The 21277-nt window shown below is 39.0% G+C and overlaps 2 protein-coding genes and 1 long non-coding RNA gene across 43 annotated transcripts in view; 2 read left to right on the top strand and 1 right to left on the bottom strand.

Annotated features, from left to right (window-relative positions):
* The window catches only part of MED12L (mediator complex subunit 12L), a 354400-nt gene that overhangs the window by 230038 nt on the left and 103085 nt on the right, over positions 1-21277 (bottom strand). For 18 of the 35 annotated variants that reach the window (XR_014824165.1, XR_014824166.1, XR_014824170.1 and 15 more), the window contains 2 exons: positions 20591-20805; positions 18200-18376 (listed from right to left, as the gene is read on the bottom strand). Coding sequence is in view for 26 of the 35 variants with exons in the window: in XM_084990044.1 (XP_084846170.1) it covers positions 18200-18376; positions 20591-20805 (392 nt within the window). In the remaining 9 variants the exon portion in view is untranslated. Of the gene's footprint in view, positions 1-18199; positions 18377-19215; positions 19321-20590; positions 20806-21277 lie in introns of all 35 variants that reach the window. The other 17 variants (XR_014824163.1, XR_014824164.1, XR_014824168.1 and 14 more) reach the window with 1 other exon arrangement.
* LOC146397536 (uncharacterized) lies at positions 43-5860 on the top strand. The gene is made up of 2 exons (XR_014824195.1): positions 43-365; positions 1025-5860. It is a non-coding gene; the product is annotated as an uncharacterized LOC146397536 (long non-coding RNA).
* Positions 7865-14450, top strand: GPR171 (G protein-coupled receptor 171). Of its 7 annotated transcripts, XM_021069626.2 has the most exons (4): positions 7880-7987; positions 8140-8247; positions 12451-12652; positions 12767-14450. In XM_021069626.2, exon 4 carries the CDS (start codon positions 12826-12828, stop codon positions 13783-13785), a length of 960 nt encoding a protein of 319 aa, XP_020925285.1. In that variant the 5' UTR covers positions 7880-7987; positions 8140-8247; positions 12451-12652; positions 12767-12825; the 3' UTR covers positions 13786-14450. The 7 variants fall into 7 exon arrangements, with proteins under 7 accessions (XP_020925288.1, XP_020925286.1, XP_020925287.1 ...); XM_021069627.2 differs by lacking the exon at positions 12451-12652 and having other exon boundaries at positions 7869-7987; XM_021069628.2 differs by lacking the exon at positions 8140-8247 and having other exon boundaries at positions 7874-7987.

Here is a 21277-nt window from a genome sequence, read left to right as displayed (position 1 = left end):
AGAAGAAAACACAGACAGTATGCTCTTTGACAGTGGTCTTAAATTTTTTTTCTTTTTCTTTTTTTTTGACATGTCTCCTCAAGGGAGGGGAAACAAAAGAAAAAAAAAAAACAAATGGGCTATATCAAACTAAAAAGCTTTTGTACGACTAAAGAAAGTAACCACAAAGCTAAAAGGCCACCTACTGAATGGGAAAATATATCTACAAACAATACATATGATAAGGGGGTCAATATCCAAAATATACAAAGAAGTCATATAATTCAACTTAAAAAAAAAAAAAAAACCAAAAAACTCAATTTAAAAATGGACGGGGAGTTCCCGTCGTGGCGCAGTGGTTAACGAATCCGACTAGGAACCATGAGGTTGTGGGTTCGATCCCTGCCCTTGCTCAGTGGGTTAACGATCCGGCGTTGCCGTGAGCTGTGGTGTAGGTTGCAGACACGGCTCGGATCCCGCGTTGCTGTGGCTCTGGCGTAGGCCGGTGGCTATAGCTCCGATTCAGCCCCTAGCCTGGGAACCTCCATATGCCGCAGGAGCGGCCCAAGAAATAGCAACAACAACAACAACAGACCAAAAGACAAAAAAGACAAAAAAAAAAAAAAAAATGGACGGAAGGCCTGAATAGACATTTTCCCAAAGAAGACATACAGATGGCCCATGGGCAGAAGAAAAAATGTTCAACATCACTGATTATTAGGAAAACACAATCAAGTGATTTTTGTTGTTGTTGTTTTGTGGGTTTTTTTGGTTTTTTATTTTTTTAGAACCGCACCCATGGCATATGGAGGTTCCCAGGCTAGGGGTCCAATTAGAGCTACAGCTGCCGACCTATGTCACAGCCACAGTAATGCCAGATCTGAGCTGCGTCCGCAACCTACACCACAGCTCATGGCAACACCAGATCCTTAATCCACTGAGCGAGCCAGGGATCGAACCCACAACCTCACGGTTCCTAGTCAGATTTGTTTCCACTGTGCCACAGTGGGAACTCCAGGGAAACGCAAATCAAAACCACAATGAGATACCACCTCACATTTTTCAGAAAAGCTATCACCAAAAAGACTAGAAAATAACAAGTGTTGAAGAAGAGGTAGAGAAAAGGGAACCCTTATACATTGTAGGTAGGAATGTAAATTGGTGCAGCCATTATGCATGAAGGTGCTTCAAAAAATTAAAATTACAAATACCATATGCTCCAGCAATTTTACTTCTGGATATTTTTTCCTAAGACGAAAGCACTAATTCAAAACAATACATGCATCCCAATGTTCATTGCAGTATTATTTACAATAGTCAAGATATGGAAGCAACCTAAATGTTCATCAATAGATGAATGGATAAAGAAGATGTGAGATATATACATACATATAACACACACACACATACTCACATACAGACATACATATATACAGAAGGCAAACTGATGGCTTCCAGAGGGGAGGAAGACAAGGGTATCAGTAAAATAGGTTAGAGAGATTAAGAGGTACAAACATTCATTCATAAAGTAAATAAATCATAGGCATATAATGTAATAGAGAACCTAATCAATAATATTGTAAAAACTTGGTATGGTGACAGACAGTAACTAATCAAGGTGAACACCTTACAATGTATATAAACATTGCATCACTATGTTGTACACCTGAAAACAATATAAGTCAATTATACTTCAATTAAAAAAAGGATTAAGATTACAAACAAATCTTTGGATTTAATTTTTGAAGATCATTTAAAGACTTCAGTGAGAGGAATTTCAGTAAGGTATTAGAGTTGGAAATCACATCGTAACAAGTTTATGTAAACATTGGAAAGTTAAGTAAATGAAAGCAATGGACATTAAACAAAATTTTGCTAAGGTCCAGGGCCACAACAAAAAATATAGTAGAGCAACAGCAAGAGTGGATTAATCCAGAAACTTCTCTGAGATCACCAGTACTATTTATTAAAATTATTTTGTGGAATAATTTGTTTCTTTTCTACAGCTAGTTTATAATAAGGTTTGTAATATATATTTGCTACAAGTAATACATGTAATCATTTTGTACAAGCAGTGCTATGAAACGGTTAGAACATTTTGAAAACTGGCATATGGAAAGGAAAGCTGTATTTGTTAAAGTGGTTCTTCTGGGGGGTTGTCCTGTCATGAAGTGGTCATCCACTTGCCACTGGAACCTAGGAGACCAAAAAGAAGCAGCAGCTTTCACTGCTCAAGACCACACAGTACCGGATCTCTCCTACCCCAAGATACAAACCTTCACGGCACTGTTTACCCAAAAGGAAACATGTGTCATTCTGCGGAGGTGATCTGTTATGTTTATAATTTCTATGATGTTATAGATACTGTCTGTATTAATACAGTTTCCTTTTTCCCCTCTTCTCCATATTCAAAGCAACACAGGTAGCAGCACTAGGGTTAAGGACATAATACAGAGCTAATCTAATGGCACATCCTTTACTAACATCATCAAGGAGAAACAAAGCTTAGTTTAAGGGTGTTTTTTAGAATCTCTGGATTAATCTTTTAGGTGAAGCCAATGCATCTAGATGTTCTCATTTATAGATGACAAGAAATACAATTAAAATTGGGCTTGTGCAATAAAAGAGATTTACCAGCTGACAGACTGAATGTTCAAAGTTGCAGGTGTGGCTTCAGTTAAAGCGCTGATGCAGAGCTTCAGCTGATATAACCAGGGCTGGGTTTGTACTATTATTTCTCTAGTGGTATTCTATGGTGTTAGTTTTAACCCATAAAAGGAAGCTGTCAGCTCTCCTTTTGTGGTAGGGAAATTTGGATAAAGTAAAAAGCAATCTATGCTATATCAAATAGTGAGGGAGCTCTAAAAACACAAGAAGCCAATAGATCAAATTGGCCTTCTTCCCTGTCAGACCAGATTCTCTCCTCAGACGTCCCTTCCCAGAACCAAGCCCACAGTCTGCTCCCTGCCGGCCCCACACCACAGCCCAGCAACTTTATATCTGCAGTGGTTCCCAACAGCCCATCTCTTCCCAGCCAAGTTCAGATCCTCACGGCCTCTCACCTAAGGAGACTGCACTTATCCCCAAACTGGGTTTTTGTCTTCTGCTTTCTCTCCCAACCCAACACACTCCAAGGCCTGCAGATTCGGTGGCGTCTCTCCTCAAGCTACTTTCCTGAGCTCTCCACTGCTTACTAACTAAAGCATCCAAGGTTGACCAGAAGGATCTAAGATTCAGTCTCTGCCTTTCGTCACACAGATCCTGCATACATACTCCACACAGCCAGACTGAGAGGCCCCACACACCCTTCCCACAGCCCAGTTATGTGCATCTGGCCCTAAGCCTTCGACCACTCCCTCACCTCTTAGAAGCAGCTCTTCACCCACTTGGGTCAGAAGACTGCACTTCCTGGATCCCCACAGGCTCTAACAGCCCAGAGTTCACCTTCATCCTGCAGGTCATTCAAACTCCTTAGCACCCCTTCTGAGCTGTATTCTTCTAAAAGCAACAAAAATTTTCTCTAAGATGGGAACTCAGGAGGCAGCCTGCAGTCAAGAAGTTTTTGTCGTTAGAATTTTTCTTAACCACTTGATCAAAAAACAAGCTTTCTTCTGGAAAGTAACAACAGAGTTTGTAAAATGTGTCCTACGCTATGAAAATGTGTTACTCAGACTTCAAAAGAAATGGACCATAACCGCTCAAGTGGGGGGAAGAAAATGAACTTCTTCGTTCAAGTGGGGGGAAGAAAGAGACTTGAAAAGATAAATTCTAAAAGTTCTTTTTAAGGGATTTCCCCACTATTAGTTATTTTACAACCATGGATCAAACAGCACAGTCACACCTCACAAATGATAGGTGAGATGCATTGTATGTTGACTTGATAACACTGTACAATCAATAAAAAGGCCAAAAACCAAAAGCGCTAACCAAGAGAACGACAGAAAAGACTCAGCCACTTTTACAGCTGAGTTCATATTCCAAGAATGTGCAAAACACCTTTGCCCTCAAAAATATTTCCAAATCTCTACTCTGTTTCACTGAAAAGAAAAAATTTAAGAAGAGTTTAAATGATGCAGAAACAGCAACCTCTTGGAAGCTCTGTTTAGACCTCACTTTAAAACTACTCTGCCTAATCATATCAGTCACTGTCAGATTTAAGCTATCAACCTCAGTCAGTCTGGAAAAAACGTCTTGGGGATAATTCGGGTGAGAAAGGGGATGACGTGCCCTAAAATACTTCCAAAGCATAAAATTTAAAGCACAAGGGCTCCAGAAAGAAGGCTGACCTGGAGCCACACAAGCTGCTAGAGAAATGTTCTGATCACCTGCATTCATTGACCAAAGGACAGCTCCCTGACTAAAGACCATAAAAAACAAACAACAATAACAACAACAACAACAACAAAACAACTTCAGGATGCAAACGATTTTGATTTTGAGCTGTAGGCATCCTGAGTTGCAAACTCCATGAGAAAAGTGGACACGGTGGTGCACTGTCCCACCACCCAGTGGCACTCAATTTCAAACAGCGGCAAACGCTAAGTGTATATGTGTTGGCTGGAGGGGAGTGGAGCAGGGGGGTGCTGGACTGATCTGCTGGCCTCCTTTATAACCACAGTTCTTGCCCAACACTTTCATTTTAAGAAGCATAATTAAGTACTGGGATCCCGGGAGTCTTACTGCGCAGCTTTGGGTAAGGTTTCAATGCCCCCATGCCTTAGTTTCCCCACCCATAAAGAGCAGAATCTCCTCCATCTCATGGATTTCTTTAAAGAAAATAAATTCTCAGACCTGTGTTTCTGGCTGTGCAGGGGCTACCTACCCTAACATTTATTTTCCTCTTCCTCATCAGTTCCAAAGGGCTACCGTGCTATGTTTTTAAAGTGAATTTTAAGAATGTTACCCATTAAAAAGGATTCCTCTGAAATACTGTTGTTTGGTATTTGTGTTCAATAAAATCAAAAGCATGATTTGTGTGGATAGGGGTTGAGTAAAAAAGATTTCCTTTCTCAATTCATGGGGCAATTTAGCTTTAATTCTCAAACATACAAAATATCCATTAAAGTAACTAATATGTCATTTCTTAAATAAAAAGTACCGCCATGACCAAGGTATGATAAAACAAAAAACAAAAAACCAAAAAAAAACCGAAAAACCAACTTCACCTTACTTCTTCCCACTTGGGTTTCTAAAATACTAGGCTAGTGGTGACGTATAATTTCCTAGAACACTTAGAAAATACCCTCTGAAAAACATTTGTCCTTAATGAAACAGAAAGAAGTGACTTACGGAAATTAAAATAGAACTCACGTTAAAAACACAAGAGGGAGGGTAGCCCAAAAACAAACAAAAAAAAAGCTTGTTTCCACCACGAATAAACTTCCACAAAACGCCAGCTTGTCTCAAGTTCATTCTCAGAAGGAAGAACGTGGTTCAGTTTCACTATTAAAAGACTGGTTTTTCACTCTTCAAAAAAAGGAAATAGAACACAGAGAACTAGGAGACTTTAGCTCTTTATATTTGACAATCTAGACGCAAAAAACTGTGGCTATCATAGATTTTTAAGAACAGTTGAATATATTTCTTTACCTTCTTTTTCTTTTTTTTGTTTTTTTTTGGGGGTTTTTTTTCTTTTCTTTTTTCTTTTTTTTTTTTTCTTTTTCTTTTTTTTCCCCTTGGCTGCACCTGTGGCATGTGAAAGTTCCTAGGCCAGGGATCAAACCCACACCACAGCAGTGACCAAGGCCACTGCAGTGACAATGCAAGACCCTTAACCCACTGAGCCTCAAGAGAACTCCTGAATTTATTTCTTAATTCTACCTATACTGCAAAGTGGACAGGAAAATACATATAATATGCCTACTTAAAAAAAGAAAAAAGACATTTTACCAAAAACTTTTGATTCTAGTGTGCTTTCATATCATTTGAAAACCAGTTACCACTCACGTGGTATCCAACTGCATCTCAGCCAATTCCTTCCATCTCAGCCTCTTCATCCCCCAGTGAATGTAAACCTGATCATAACTGCTCACTTACTTGACTGTCTGCAAGCATGTCTTTTCTGAAGTGCATTTTTTGGTGAGTCCTAGCTAATATCACAAATCTTGAGGCACACTAATCTTAAAAGAAAGAGCATTTCCCAGCACTATTATGATGAAACATTAACACTGGTTCTTAACTCGAATCAAATACAGTTTGAGAAAGATTTGGGTTTTCCTCCTCCAATTTATAAGTGAATATATAAATTTTTTTTCTTTTGCAAAATAATAGTAATTACTCAAATCAGCGAGAATACCAGAGTATCTGAAACAAATAGATATTGGCATCATAAGTATCATAACACTGTTGTTTTCAGAAGTTCCCCAGATCCTCCCTAAATTCCCTCCAGGTTGACATTTCTCATCTAGTCTTTGGAGAGATTTTTCTTTTGAAAAGTAAATACCAAAAAGTAAATACCAAAAGCATTTTCGATTCTGGAGAGATTTCTTCTTTTTTCTTTATTGTTTGGAGAATTATTAGGAGAAAGACATGAAACCAAAGCACCCACCAGGCCAATGAAGCAATAGAAAAACTCAGATCCTGACTGACCCAGCTGATGGTTTTGCGCTTGTAGGTAAAATCAACTTTGGAAATCAATTCTGGGCCAGCAGGCGTGGAACTCCCAAGAATATTCTTAGGATGTGAGCTCATGTTCCCTTTTATGAAAGCTACCCTCCTATAAGCAATCTAACCTGGAGTTCCTGTTGTGGCTCAGTGGTTAACGAACCCAACTAGGACCCATGAGGATTCAGGTTCAATCCCTGGCCTCGCTCAGTGGGTTAAGGATCCGGTGTTGCCGTGAGCTATGGTTTAGGACTCAGACGTGGATCGGATCTGGCCTGGCTGTGGTTGTGGTATAGCCTGGTAGCTATAGTTTCGGCTCAAGCCCTAGCCCGGGAACCTCCATATGCCACAGGTGCGGCCCTAAAAAGGACAAAAAGACAAAAAAGAAATCTAACTTAACAAAGCTGACTGATGAAGGGGATGAGGCAGTGACTTTCTGTTGGGTCCCTCAATCAGACACTCAATCAACAGTTACTCCCCCACAGGAGGATGAACACTTGCCCTGATGATTTAAATGTACACTAGAGGGTCCCTTCATATACAACCAATTCATTACTAAATATCTATCTCAATTCATTAACCTGACGGTACCAAATTGACCAATGCGCATTGCAGGTTTACTCTCTGGCTTAGAAAAAAGAGATCCAATATATTCTTGAATGAAAACACAGCAAACTATAAACAGTATGCACAACAGAGTAACATTCTTAAGGGGGTATACATACTCATAGAAAAATTTTAAAGCACATGCACCAAAAAAGGTTAATAGTAACTATCTCTCTACATTATGATTTTTCTCTTCTACCTCCAGATTTCTCTAAAATGAAACCAAAAGGATAAAGATAAAACCGGCACTCTACCAGACTGTGCTGGATCATATCTTGTTTGTTGGTTAGATGTCTCAGCAGGATACAAATTGCAACAATTTTTTAAGTTATAACTTTGAAAAGCTAATGAGCATCATTATGCACACTAAGAAAATTTTCCTTAAACACCCAATATTTTAATTCATAATACCTTTCAGGGCACAAAATACTGATGTTCTTTAAAATCATTATGATGAAAAACATGTTAGGTGCTTAAAAACAAAGAACAACTATGTATTACAATGGACGAATAAAAACCTTTCCTCTAAAATAATAGACAAATCTGAATTATTTAAGAAAGCTTACAAAAAATTGAAAAGAACTTCTAGAGGAGCCTTCATACAGTTAAACTATTTGCAAACCACAGTTTCACCTACGTCAATATGCAAACTATTAAAACCACACAAAAAGGAAAGGAAATTTTTAGTGCAGCCGGCAGTCCTGCAATGGGGCTGCTACTGCTGTAGCTGCTGAACAGCTCATGCTTCTCTGACGATTTGGAGCCGGGCCCACTGAGGCTCAGAGAATATATCCCCCAGGTATGTCTTTTTCAGTACTTTTAATATATTCAAATGTCTTTCCATGGAAGGGAAATCTATGATTTTCAGTGTTGAAATCATGTAAGTTGAAAATGCCAACATGTAATAAGGTTGCTGTGTTAAGAAGGCACTGATTATTAAATTTCAAATAGATTCTCACCGTGAACTACACTGTAATTTTCTTCTACCTGATGACCCCTTCCATTCTTCTCAAAAAAGACAGCTTAATTCACACAAGACTGACTACTACTTCCTTGGAGGTAAGCTTAACTATTCAGTAACTTGATTTTATAACTGGATGGATAAAGGCCATGGTGTAGATCTTCACAACAGGGTGCAACAGGTCTTAAAGTGACTTTTCTCTGCAATCATGAGAGTTAATTTTAAGGAAATTCCACTGTGACTTCCATTAAAAATAACTAATGAGTTTATTCAGAAAAAAACAACAGACATGCCTTACAAACAAAGGAGATGTTTGAAATCTCTTGATTTTGCTGGAGTACTTTGGGGTACCTCAGATTTCCACAGGCGAATAATTGGTTAAAAAGATATCCATCAATCACTCGGTTTTTAAATTCATGATAGAGAACACAGACTGCTATTACAGTATAATTTAACCTCTCCCTGACATGACCAAAAATTTTAAATGAAGAAATGTGTGTTTCTTTGCTATCTAGACTGAGGTTCAAGAAAAGCAACTGCAAGGCACTGCATGGTTCTCAAGCATTATTGAATGAATAGTTACACTGCAACTATTTTCAAATAAATTACCCATGGGAGGTATATATGGTCAGTTCTAGTTACAGAAAATATTCATTGATTGAAACACATTATTCTCTAATCCTTCTCTTTACCATATATTCATCTATAAAATAAGGCTCTAATAAGGTTACATCTGAAATACAAGAGCATAGGCCAAACTCCTAGCACTCTGCAAAGGAACAGTGAGCAAAGGTGGGAGATGAGGGTCTATCTACACCAATACCAGCTTCTGATCCAGAGGGAAAAAAGGACATTCATAGTGCCCAGATACCAAATAAATGGTTATCATCAAAAGTCAAGTCAAAGAGAAGTCAGTAAAGCCTGGAGTAGACTGCAGGCATGAAGAGCCCCCTCCAGGAATTTAGGATCAGCAGGACTGGGGTAAGGGGAAAGGCAGAGAGTCTAGAAAATGATCGACAAGGTCCGATCCTAGCCTGATCTAACAAGCCGAGAAACCTTGACCAACACCCACGTGCCAGAACTCAGACTCCTCAACTGATCTGCAGATTGGACCAGATGCTATTAATAAAAGTCCCCTCCATCCTTATAGAGTCCTATGATCCCCAAATTCTATCACCTGGAAAAGCACCAAGCTAGGAAGAAGAGCTCATGGAACAGTCATGATGCCACCAACCTAAAGTAGAGAATTGGGACGACAGTGCAGGTGACATGGAGGGACCGGGTCACAGGAATTTTGAAAGTAAAGGAGGTTTAGGCTTAAAAGGTAGAAGCTAGGTTTGGGTTTTAAATATATGTATTGTAAAATGAAATATTAAAACACATGGAGCAGAAACACCTTGTATTAGTATTCAGGAAAAAAATTAAGAATGAATATTTTATTTCTGTTCTTTTACATGAAAATTGCTTAAAATCTAGTTTCTACCACGTAGTAGGCACTTAGCGAAGGCTGGCTGCTATAGTAATAATAACAATCACTGCCATCATTATACTATTATTATCACTGAGACAAAGTTTTGAAGTGGTCGTGAACACAGCACCTGAGATCAGGCTGTCTGGCTGGGAATTCTGTCTCATAACTTAGCAGCTGTATAATCCTGAGTGTTACTTAACCTCATGGTGCCTCAGTTTTCTCATCTGTAAAATAGAGATAGCAATGCCCACGTGATAGGAATGATGAAACGTTCAATAAGTACATGTAAAGTACTTGGCACAGTGCTAGACATGAAGTAAGTGCTTGATTGTTTTCACTGAGTTCAGCACAGAATTATATTATTCATGGACCCTGAAGTCCTACTTCAAGTAGGAGAAAGGGAAGGACATGTATCCTTTAAATGTCACTTCAATTTAGAAAGCTTTATGTACATCTGACTTATCTGTACACTTGCATTTTGTTTCACCCTAAAATGTACACAATGGATCCTGAAATAATTTAAAAAACTAAGATTCAGAATGGCTTCTGAAGTTTTGTTTTTTAAAGGGAGGTTTCAAAGAATGAGCTTGTTTGGCCTTCTCAGCCACTATATTTACTATTTGCTATTTTTAAAAGCTGCATTTCAGAGTTCCCACTGTGGCTCAGTGGGTTAAGGACCCAACATCATCTCTGTGAGGACGTGGATTTAATCCCTGGCTTCACTAAGTGGGTTAAGGATCTGGCGTTGCCGAAAGCCGCAGCATTAAGTCACAGATATAGCTCGGATCTGGTGTTGCTGTGACTGTGGTATAGGCAGCTTCAGCTCCGATTCGACCCCTAGCACTGGAACTTCCATATGCCGTGGGTGTGGTCATAAAAAGTAATGAAAAAGGAAAAAAAAAAGCTTCCTTTCAATTTTTTCTTGCTAAACCACAAAAACAATCTTCTGATCATTAAAAGAAGAAAGATGTTTAATAGGCATGAGGGACGTGCACGTCAGGAAGTAGCACCAGGAAGAACACCTGTGGGCCTAAGAACATGAGTTTGACCAGACCAGGTCAAAGGAAGTAAGTGAAGCCCAGTTCTCCTAACTTGTGCTACAAGTCACCCCATGTTCCAGATTGGGAGGGGACCTGATGAGATTCTGTCACTATCTCTGTCGATCTCAATGGTTCTAAGGGTGCGTCTTATATTTCTGGCTGTGACAGCCCCAAAACCCACAATGAGAGAAGAAACAACAACAAAAACCCTCAAGTGTTAAACTTTACCTCTTTATATAACTGAGCTTCCCTTTGAGAATTCTGTAACCAATGATCATACATTCTTGCCCTAGAAGCCTTATAATACATTCTTGGTCAATTTTCTTACCAACACTGACATGGAAACATCTAGACAAGCCCTGCTCAATAGAAATATAAAGTAAACCACAAAGGTACTTTAAAGTTATCTAGCATCTACACTTAAAAAAGCAAAAATGACAAAAAAAAAAAAAAAAAAAAAAAAAGGAGTTCCCATCGTGGCACAGTGGTTAACAAATCCAACTAGGAACCATGGGGTTGCGGGTTCAATCCCTGGCCTTGCTCAGTGGGTTAAGGATCTGTGTTGCCGTGAGCTGTGCTGTAGGTTGCAGATGCAGCTTGGATCCCGCATTGCTGTGGCTCTGGTGTAGGCTGGTGGCTACAGCTCCGATTAGACCTCTAGCCTGGGAACCTCCATATGCCGGAGAGTGGCCCTAGAAAAGGCAAAAAGACAAAAAAAAAGCAAAAAGAAACAGGAGAAATTCATTTTAATATGTTTAACATAATATATCAAAAATATCACTTCAGGAGTTCCCTTTGTGGCTCAGCAGTAACAAGGATGCAGGTTCGATCCTGTCCTTACTCACTGGGTTAAAGACCCAGTGTTGCTGTTAGCTGTGGTGTAGGTCACAGATGCAGTTCAGATCCAAGTTGCTATGGCTCCCATTTGAACCCTAGCCTGGGAGCTTTCATATGCCGCCCGTGCAACCCTAAAAAGCGCACACACACACACACACACACACACAAACCCACTTCAATGTAAAAATTAATGAGCTATTTTACTGTTGTACTACTTACATAAAAAGTACAATTTTACTCCTTGCACTATTCTTTACAATATTTTACACTACATCTTTAAAACCCAGCATGTATTTTGCACTTAGAGCGCACATGTCAATTTGGATTGGCCACATTTCAAGGGATGAGTGGTCACAGGCGACTGCAGTCTACAATGCTGGATAGCGCAGGTCTATACTATCAGGAATCTAGAGCAAGAAGGCAAGATCAGACTCCAGTCCTAAAACTATTTTCTGCTAAAAAAGGAAAAACTGGAGTTCCCGTCATGGCTCAGGGGAAGTGAATCTGACTAGCATCCATGAGGACATAGGTTCAATCCCTGGCCTCGCTCAGTGGATTAAAGGATCTGGCATTGCTGTGAGCTGTGGTGTAAGTCACAGATGCTGCTTGCATCCCGAGTTGCTGTGGTTGTGGTTGTGGCTCCAAATCGACCCCTAGCCTGGAAACCTCCAAAGGCCACAAATGGGGTCCTAAAAAGACACCCCAAAAAAAAGGAAAAAGAAAATGAAATTCTGATTTGGAAAGTGTTCTAGTAGGTTACACAATAAAGATTTAAAAGAGCTTTTAAATTTTAGTACAATTTTCTGTCACCCTTTACCTCCCCTCTCAGGCCAGGCTTCTCTAGCAGGAAGAGTTCTATCACGCTATGAAAACAGAAAGCCAGGAAGCCTCGTTGAAAGGTCTTCAGGCTGGGCCACACAGCCAAACCACTTCTTTTCTCCTCTTTTTCTCAGAATTTCAGTTCACTTATCTCCTCTGCAAACTAACTTCCAACCCAACTGGTAACAAAAGAGCTATCAGAAGACAAAACCGTGAGATCAAAAATATGCCTTCTAGAAGCAACCTATGTGGGATTTCCCAAAATCACAAAATCAGACCATGGAAAACCCAGGCTTCCTCACAATATAAGATGTTTCCACCCATCCACATGATCTAGTAAGTCCCTCAATGAATTTCTAAGAAGCAGAGAGACTGGGACTATAGTTTCGTGAGTACAAATGTGTTTACAGAAAATAATTGCTGTTTCCTTTTTTTTTTTTTTTCCAACAGATTCTTTGGATTTTTTTTTTTTTTTTTTTTGGAAAGAGTAATCCTTACTTTCCCTCAAGATGACAAACAGTTCTATCTTCTGCCCAGTTTACAGAGACCTGGAGCCATTCACGTATTTTTTTTATTTGGTTTTCCTTGTTGGAATTATTGGCAGTTGTTTTGCAACCTGGGCTTTCCTACAGAAAAATGCAAATCATAGGTGTGTAAGCATATACTTGATTAATTTGCTAACCGCAGATTTCCTGCTTACTCTGGCCTTACCGGTGAAAATCATTGTCGACTTGGGCGTGGCTCCCTGGAAGTTGAAGATATTCCACTGCCAAGTAACAGCCTGCCTCATCTACATTAATATGTACTTATCAATTATCTTCTTAGCATTTGTTAGCATTGATCGCTGTCTTCAGTTGACTTATAGCTGCAAGATTTATCGAATACAGGAACCTGGATTTGCCAAAATGATCTCGGCCGTTGTGTGGCTAATGGTCCTTGTTATAATGGTGCCAAACATGGTAATTCCCATCAAAGAAATCAAGGAAAAGCCCACCGTGGGTTGTATGGAATTCAAAACGGAGTTTGGAAAAAACTGGCATTTGCTGACAAATTTCATATGCATAGCAATATTCTTAAATTTCTCAGGCATCATCTTAATATCTAACTGCCTTGTAATTCGACAACTCTACAGAAACAAGGATAATGAAAATTATCCAAACGTGAAAAGCACTCTCATCAATATACTTTTAGTGACAACGGGCTACATCATATGTTTTGTTCCTTATCACAGTGTCCGAATCCCATACACCCTCAGCCAGACAGAGGTCATATCTGACTGTCCAACCAGGATTTCACTCTTCAGAGCCAAAGAGGCCACACTGCTCCTGGCTGTGTCCAACCTGTGTTTCGACCCGATCCTGTACTATCATCTCTCAAGAGCTTTCCGTTTAAGGGTCAATGAGACTTTTGCCTCACATAAGGAAAGCAAAGTGCAGAAAGAAAAATCAAGTTGTGAAAACAATGCATGAAGTATGGATTTTTCATGCGATTATGTCTTGCCCTACTGGACAATTAAGTACAAAACTACTGAAAGGAGGAAGAAAAGTGCCTCAAGTAAGTAAAAATGCAGATAGCTAACAAATGTGGCTTGGTTTACTGAGAACTCTGTTTCTAAATGCAAGCCAAGAAGTACTCTTGTGGTTGCTGATGCTCCTTAACCCAATTGTTTGTACAAAGAGCTGAAGTCTTATTGGACCAATATATAACCCTGCAATATCCTTGAAATGTAAAATGAGTTCTAAGACACAGACTCAGAGGTAGTCATTTAAAGGCCTGGAACTGACTTCCTGACACAAACAGGCAAAATAATCTCTGTAAATTGCCAGAAAGCCCTTCAGCAACACAACTTAAAGCCCTTCAGATTGCTTTCCAAAAAAAAAAAAAAAAAAAAAGCCAGATGATTTTTTTTTTTACATGAAACCACATGTACCTGATTTATTTTTAATCCATCACTTCAAAAAGGGTAAGCTTTTTGCTCACTACTCCAATTTTTAACATCTCAATGTTTCCTAACACAAGAGCTTAAAAATTTTTACTCCTAAAAAGGCTTGGAGATCCATGGACAGTTTTGATTGTGCTATATATCCTTATATTCTACCTGAAGGTTAAAAATAAAGATTTTCTACATCAGGAATGACAGATCCAGTGAGTTTTTATTTTTATTTTGTAGTAATATGGAGTAGACCCCATAACATTTTTTTGGTGGGAGGTAGGTTGTTAGATTATACTAACTGCCAAGAGTAGTATTTTGGAACTATAAACTCACATCAAAGGTATGGAAAAACAGTACCAGCCAAATGGTCTTAAAATAGACATGAGGATTGCACATAGTAAGACCTTGCAGAAACTCAGCATATGTTGGGCTAACTGGTACCCCTCACATCCTGAAGATGAGTCTGACCTCCATGGGGGCCCCGAAGTTTAAAGTGTAGTGACTCTACTCTCCAGATCACAACCCTTTGATGGCATTCTCTCGAGTGCCGATAATGCAGAAAGGAGTCAATAGATGGCATTAAGTAAAAGACTTATCTGGGCAACAGAAAATGGAAGAGTTTGCATAAACATGTATGAGATAATGGATATTTTTTTTTCAATTCGATAATAAAAGCCCACATTAAAACAGTGGGGGATTTCCCATCGTGGCTCAGTGGAAACAAATCTGACTAGCATCCATGAGGACTCAGGCTCAATCCCTGGCCTTGCTCAGTGGGTTAAGGATCTGGCATTGCCATGAGCTGTGGTGTAGGTTGAAAATACCGCTTGGCTCAGATCCAGCATTGCTATGGCTGTGGTGTAGGCCAGCAGCTACAGCTCCAATTCAACCCCTACCTTGGGAACCTCCACATGCCTTGGGAAAAGCCCTAAAAAGCTTTAAAAAAAAAAAAAAGGGTAATGCATTTGCATTAGCTGCAATGACTATGACATAGTGTTCTTCAAACAAAAATAAACACATTACACAGAGTACAGAGTAGTGGTTACCAGAAGGTTGAGGAAGGGATGAAATGGGTAAAGGGGATTGACTGTATGGTGACAGAGGGAAACTAAATTTCTGGTGGTGGCCATGCTATAGAGTATACAGACATAGAAATGTTATGGGCACATGAAGCTTATATACTGTTATAAATCAATGTTACCACAATAAAAATAAATAAATTATCTCAAATGGAAAGGGAAAGAAATGGTGTTCCTGGAAACTAAGAGGTCTGATTCCAGCCTCATTTTTAGCTTGAGCCTGAAAACATTTTTCTGACATTTGAACCCAAGACAACTCCTATCTACAATTTCACAATACATTCTCTGAGTTCGAAGAGAATAAGTGAGAAAATGCACAAAGAAAGCGCCTCTTATACTTACAACACAGCAGGTACTGAACAAACTCCAGCTAGCTAGCAGTAACAGTACGAACCCCAAGTTGGTATCATATATCTGGCACGGACAGGGTCTAGATGACTTACCTGTGGCACAGGCTGGCAGAATGCCTACACACTAGAACTTGTGCTTGCTGACAGTCTAAGAACATGTTTTTACTGATGGGTAGATCAAGACATTATACATATAAGAGCATTATAAAACTAGTTTATTTTCCTGAATCTTTCAGTCCCCTTTAGTCCTCTCTCCTAGGCCTTCATTTACTAAAGCTACATTTTAGAGACAAAAGATGGGAAAAAAAAAAAACCTTTAAAAAAAAAAAATTCTAGGGAGTTCCCATTGTGGGAACATCCCATTTTTGATGGCTTATTCCAAATTACACTCACAGTGAAGGGGCTTCTGGACAACTGGTGAGAGAAGGCTATTAAACTGTATCCCACAACATGAATTTTCTAGCAGTTCTTTTAAGAATGCACACAATGGAGTTCCCATTGTAGCTCAGTGGTTAACAAACCCGACCAGTATCCATGAGGATGCAGGTTCAATCTCTGGCCTTGCTCAGTGGGTTAAGGATCCAGTGTTGCCATGAGGTGTGGTGTAGGTCACAGACACGGCTCAGATCCCGAGTTGCTGTGGCTGTGGCGTAGGCTGGCAGCTATAGCTCAGATTCGATCCCTAGCCTGGGAACCTCCATATGCTGAGAGTGCAGCCCTAAAACAAGACAAAAGACCAAAAAAAAAAAAAAAAAATGCACATTACAGTTGAATTATGTCATAACTCACCATGAGACTTATTTAGTCCCTGGGACTCATTCATGCTCTTTCCTCTAAGGAAGTGAACAGTGCTGAGAGTGCTAAGTGCTAATGCAACTGTGTAGCCAAAGGTCACGTGAACAACAGAAGCAAGAGGTCCAGGCTTGGGCAGCTCCTGCTCTCACACCTACACCTGGGTGAGGGAAACCTATAAAGTTCTGCTTACCCAAGAAAAGAGCACAGTACCCTTAACCAGTCGCAACCATTTTCAACTTTCTGCCATATTCACGTCATTTCCCCCGTCCATTGTTTTAAAATAAACTTTTCATTGTGGAATAATTTAAAACTTATAGAAAACGTATTAAGACAGTACTACTACAATAATCTTGTTTGCCCTAAAGCTAATGCCTTACAAACCCTGACACATTTGTCAAAACTAGGAAATTAACCCTGCGGTCTTACTATTAACTCTGGACTTCAATATGGAGCCTTTTTCACTGTATTTTAAAACAAATCACAGCCATCATAATCACTCACGCATGAATCCTCCAGGATACAGCTCTAAAACATCAGGCTACTCTTTCTACTGCCCTCAATAAACTCTGAAGTTATTCCATTATGTGGGAAATGAGTGATGTCTTTAGGTAGTGGCTGAAAAGCAATGATATATTCAGCCAATGATGAACAAGAAAAAAAATTTTGGCTACTTTTGATATTCCCCTGAACATAGAAAAATTAACAAGGGGTTCTTAACTGTAATAAGAAAAAAATAGATGGGTATAGATATTTTGAAAGCCATTTCAGTGGATGTTCAAAAATAACCAAAAAATAGAAAAAATTTAAGAAACTATTTAGAGATCAAAACTCCTCAAAGATATCCAGAAAATAACATAATACATACTTTACAATTACATTTTTGTTAAAATAATAGTAATAATGATCCTCAATTAAAAAAATCATTAAAATTACACTTAAAACTCCAGGAAAATAGACAGAAAACCTAAGAATTGAAAAAAAAAATATTTACAGATTTTGGCGCAATTTTCATTACAAATGTCAAAATACAAATCTCATTTTCCTTCAGAATAAAGCACATCACTTGTTATGACGCAAACACTAAATTACCTGGTAACTATTTCCTAAGTGCTATCTTGTTCTTAAATTCAACAGGCCAAAATCCAAAATCCAATCATCTCATATACAACCTCTCCTAGGAAGCCTTTACCAATTTCTCAACCAGATGTTCTCTCCCCTCAAACATTTATCCTTTAAGAGTAGTAGAGACCCAGGAATGTCAAACGGGTCACCTTCCAGCAGACAGCAGGTTTTTACTCGGTTATTGCATTTATTTTGGTGCTTGTCATTTTGCAGACATTTGTCTCCCTTCTATCTTATTCATCTTTCCTGTGCCTGAAAATTCTTACTCGTCTGTATAACACCAAAAGTACCTACCGCAATACAGTGCACATAAAAGCCACTCAGTACATGAGTTGCAAACAGAGGTAAGAAAACACATTCAGACATCATTTGCAGCAACCTAAATGCTCTTGATAAAAGGGCACTAATAGAGAAAATTCTGTTAAATCTATCCAGTCAGTAGTATCACACCACAAACTTGGACTACATGAGCACTCAAGTCATATGATGAGAACTGTAACAAAAGTAGCAAATGCAAAAACTCACCTGCTATCACGTGTATTACTCAGTCAAGCCGCTAAATAATCAATGGTCAGTGACCCTACAATGACAGGCAGCAACTTACCAGAGGTATGGGGAAATGGGTTGCATACTGCAGGTGTCGTAGGAGGTCATAATTAGATGGAAAAATTAACTCCCGTGGTTTTTCTCTCTTCAATAGCTTCTCACCGTTAACTGACATTCTTCTGCCCAAGGAAGGGTTGGCATTCTCACAGGACTCTCCAGGCATGGGAGAAAAAATCTAAGTCATGTAAAACAAATGTTGGAGATTGTAAATGAGAGAGAGCAAAACCAAAACATAGAACTTCAAACACACAAGACAATCACAGCCATATCCTTTCTTTATTTAACCACTGGGCAAAATAACAAAGAAGCTGTGTTAATTTCTACAAATTTCATATTCAGATCAGTAGCATCAGCCCCCATTCTGAAGATGAGAAAGTGACTACCACACACTCTTGTAAGACATGTGCACAGCTACATTCCCTAGAGGATCAGAGATGCAATCAGACTCATAAGGAAGTGTTTTCCTCATAGAACTATTTATCTTACAAAAACATATACACAGAAATAATTCCTTACTAAAGCTAATGAGTAATAGATACAAAAATTTTAGTCTGTTTCAGAGTCACACACTGAGATCCATGAGGAAGAACACTTTGTATTTATACTGAGATAAAGTGAAGGAATGTATAACAAGTCCAAAGCCAGGAAAGCTGTCATTCAGAAGTTGAACACATATGTAGAAAAACAACCTGGGCTCCCCTGATGAAATGACGTTCATGTATTCCTGAGAGATAATGATCTCTAAATGAATAAAAGAGTCACAGTCAACCAGGAGGATTGGAATGTTATAATTTTCAAAAGGAGGCAATGCAGCCAAAACTGTGGATGAGCTGAAATGAGGAAACAGCATGAGATGATTAATTGTGCCCTAGATTGGAATGGGAGAGGATGACTTTACATCACAAGTACACAGGTCATTCGGTACATGGGGCCAAGGGCGGAAGGATGGAGAGGAGTTGGGTCGGAGGTGGGGGTGGGGTTAATGATCAATAAAAATTTGAAGGCTGAACCTACTGGAAATTCCGAACCAAAGTCAGTTTTAAAGTCACTCTTGTCTACTTCATCAAAAATATTAGTAGTTCCTGAGTCAATCCCCATATGCGCCATAAGAGTCTGTTCCTGATAATTGCCAGAGAAAGAAAGTCACATTGTAAATGCTATAGGCCATTAAGAAACTGAAACTAAAACATGACAGTGACATTTTAAACTGTCTTATGTCCTTTTTCCCTTTAATGTCCTTTTTTCCCCAATAAAAGAAAAGGAAGTTAAGACATGTACTGCTTTTGCAAAGTCACATGCTTTGTCTTCATGATGAAAAATATTTAACAAACTTCCTGATTAAAAAGAAAATGACCATAATTTCTTTCTTTGGGCTATTCCCAGTCACATACTCACCAACTTTCCTTAGTAAGAAAAATCTGAGAGTATATTTAAGATATTAAGACACCTTAATTCCAGGAATAGAAAAGAAAAAGCAGAAACATAGAAAAAGCATAAACAGGTAAAGTAACTTTATTTTTCACTCTTTATAAGTTCTACTGAGGACAAATTTAGAAACAAAAGTATTTACATTAAAGAAATAATTTTTTTAAATCTTAAGAGTACAACCATGAAAACTAATGGCAGGTTTTCAAATTACAAGTATAGCCACTCTTTTTAAAATATCACAACAGTATAGGGTTAAACTCTCAAAAAACTAATATGAGGCTTTATTTGTAAGAATTTGTCACAATCTCTCACCATTTCCTATTATTTCCCATCATCAAATTCATGTTTTTTGCCCTGAAAATTTCCATAAGTATCTACAACAATGTCCAAAATATCAGAAATTGGCAGAAAATTATAAAGTCATACTCAGAGTATAAAGTAACTTCTTGAAAAGATCAGTTCTACAACATTTGAGAGACAGACATTAAAGTTTTAACTAAACTGAAATGAAAATACAATGTGTTATGACTAAAACATAAGCATAAAAGAGTGATATGTTAATGAATGATATATTGGAGAAAAGATGCTCCTTAGAATGAAAATAGTCAGGACTTTGGGGCCAAAACAGGCCCAATTTTGAGGCTCCGCATTAAAGGAAAACTGTAAATTTAGAAATACACAAAATTGGAAGTATATAGTTCCAGTCCAATGTAAAATGTGATAATGACCTGTCAAATCTTTTCATTAATAGTTTTAGCATAGCCAAAAGAAAATTCTAGAAGATATATAAACTATAGTCCAGAATTTCTTTGTGAGTGAGCAGCAGAGCCGAAAAAGCTCTGAAACAAGAGAATATGACTGAAAAGTGACAACCCATGTACCACCACATCATCCTTCTGAAAGTGGTTCCCTAGCAGAGTTTGAGTTTCTCGGGGTTGGAGCCCCCCTCCCAGGGCCATACCTCCATTTTCACATCATGGTCCTTTGGATAGTTTTCATCTGCATTTTCTCCTGCTGGTGACCGTGGCCGGGTAGAGGCGGTGACAGACAGGTCTCCCCGGGAGATGAGGGTGCACATGTATGCATCATGGGAGAAGACGTCGTGTCGGATAAACTCACAGAAAAGCAGCACCAGATTCACAAATTCCACCTTCTCACACTCACTGTTGGGATCCGCTGTTAAAAAAAAAAAAAAAAAAAAAAATTCAGGGAGTTCCCATCGTGGCTCAGCAGAAACAAATCTAACTAGCATCCATAAGGATGCAGGTTCCATCTCTGGCCTCGATCGGTGGGTTATGGATCCAGTGTTGCTGTGAGCTGTGGTGTAAGTCATGCAGGTTCAATCTCTGGCCTCGATCAATGGGTTATGGATCCAGTGTTGCTGTGAGCTGTGGTGTAAGTCACAGACATGGCTCAGATCTAGTGTTGTGTGGCTGTGATTTAGGCTGGCAGCTACAGCTCTGATTTGACCCCTAGCCTCGGAAACTCCATGTGCTACAGGTGCGGCCCTCAAAAGACCAAAAAAAATTTTTTAAAAAGAGAAACAAATTAAATCAAGAATTCAGTGTCCTCAAATTCATGGACTTGGGGGACAGACTTGTGGTTGCCAAGGAGGAGGGGGAGGGAGTGGGATGGACTGGAGGTTTGG

This window comes from Sus scrofa, chromosome 13, assembly GCF_054392235.1.
Source record: "Sus scrofa isolate SSC_HxYL_T2T_F1_AM1 chromosome 13, Sscrofa_HxYL_maternal_Yorkshire_Landrace_v2.0, whole genome shotgun sequence".
Lineage (NCBI taxonomy): Eukaryota > Metazoa > Chordata > Mammalia > Artiodactyla > Suidae > Sus > Sus scrofa.
This window is presented reverse-complemented; position numbering and strand designations above follow the sequence as displayed.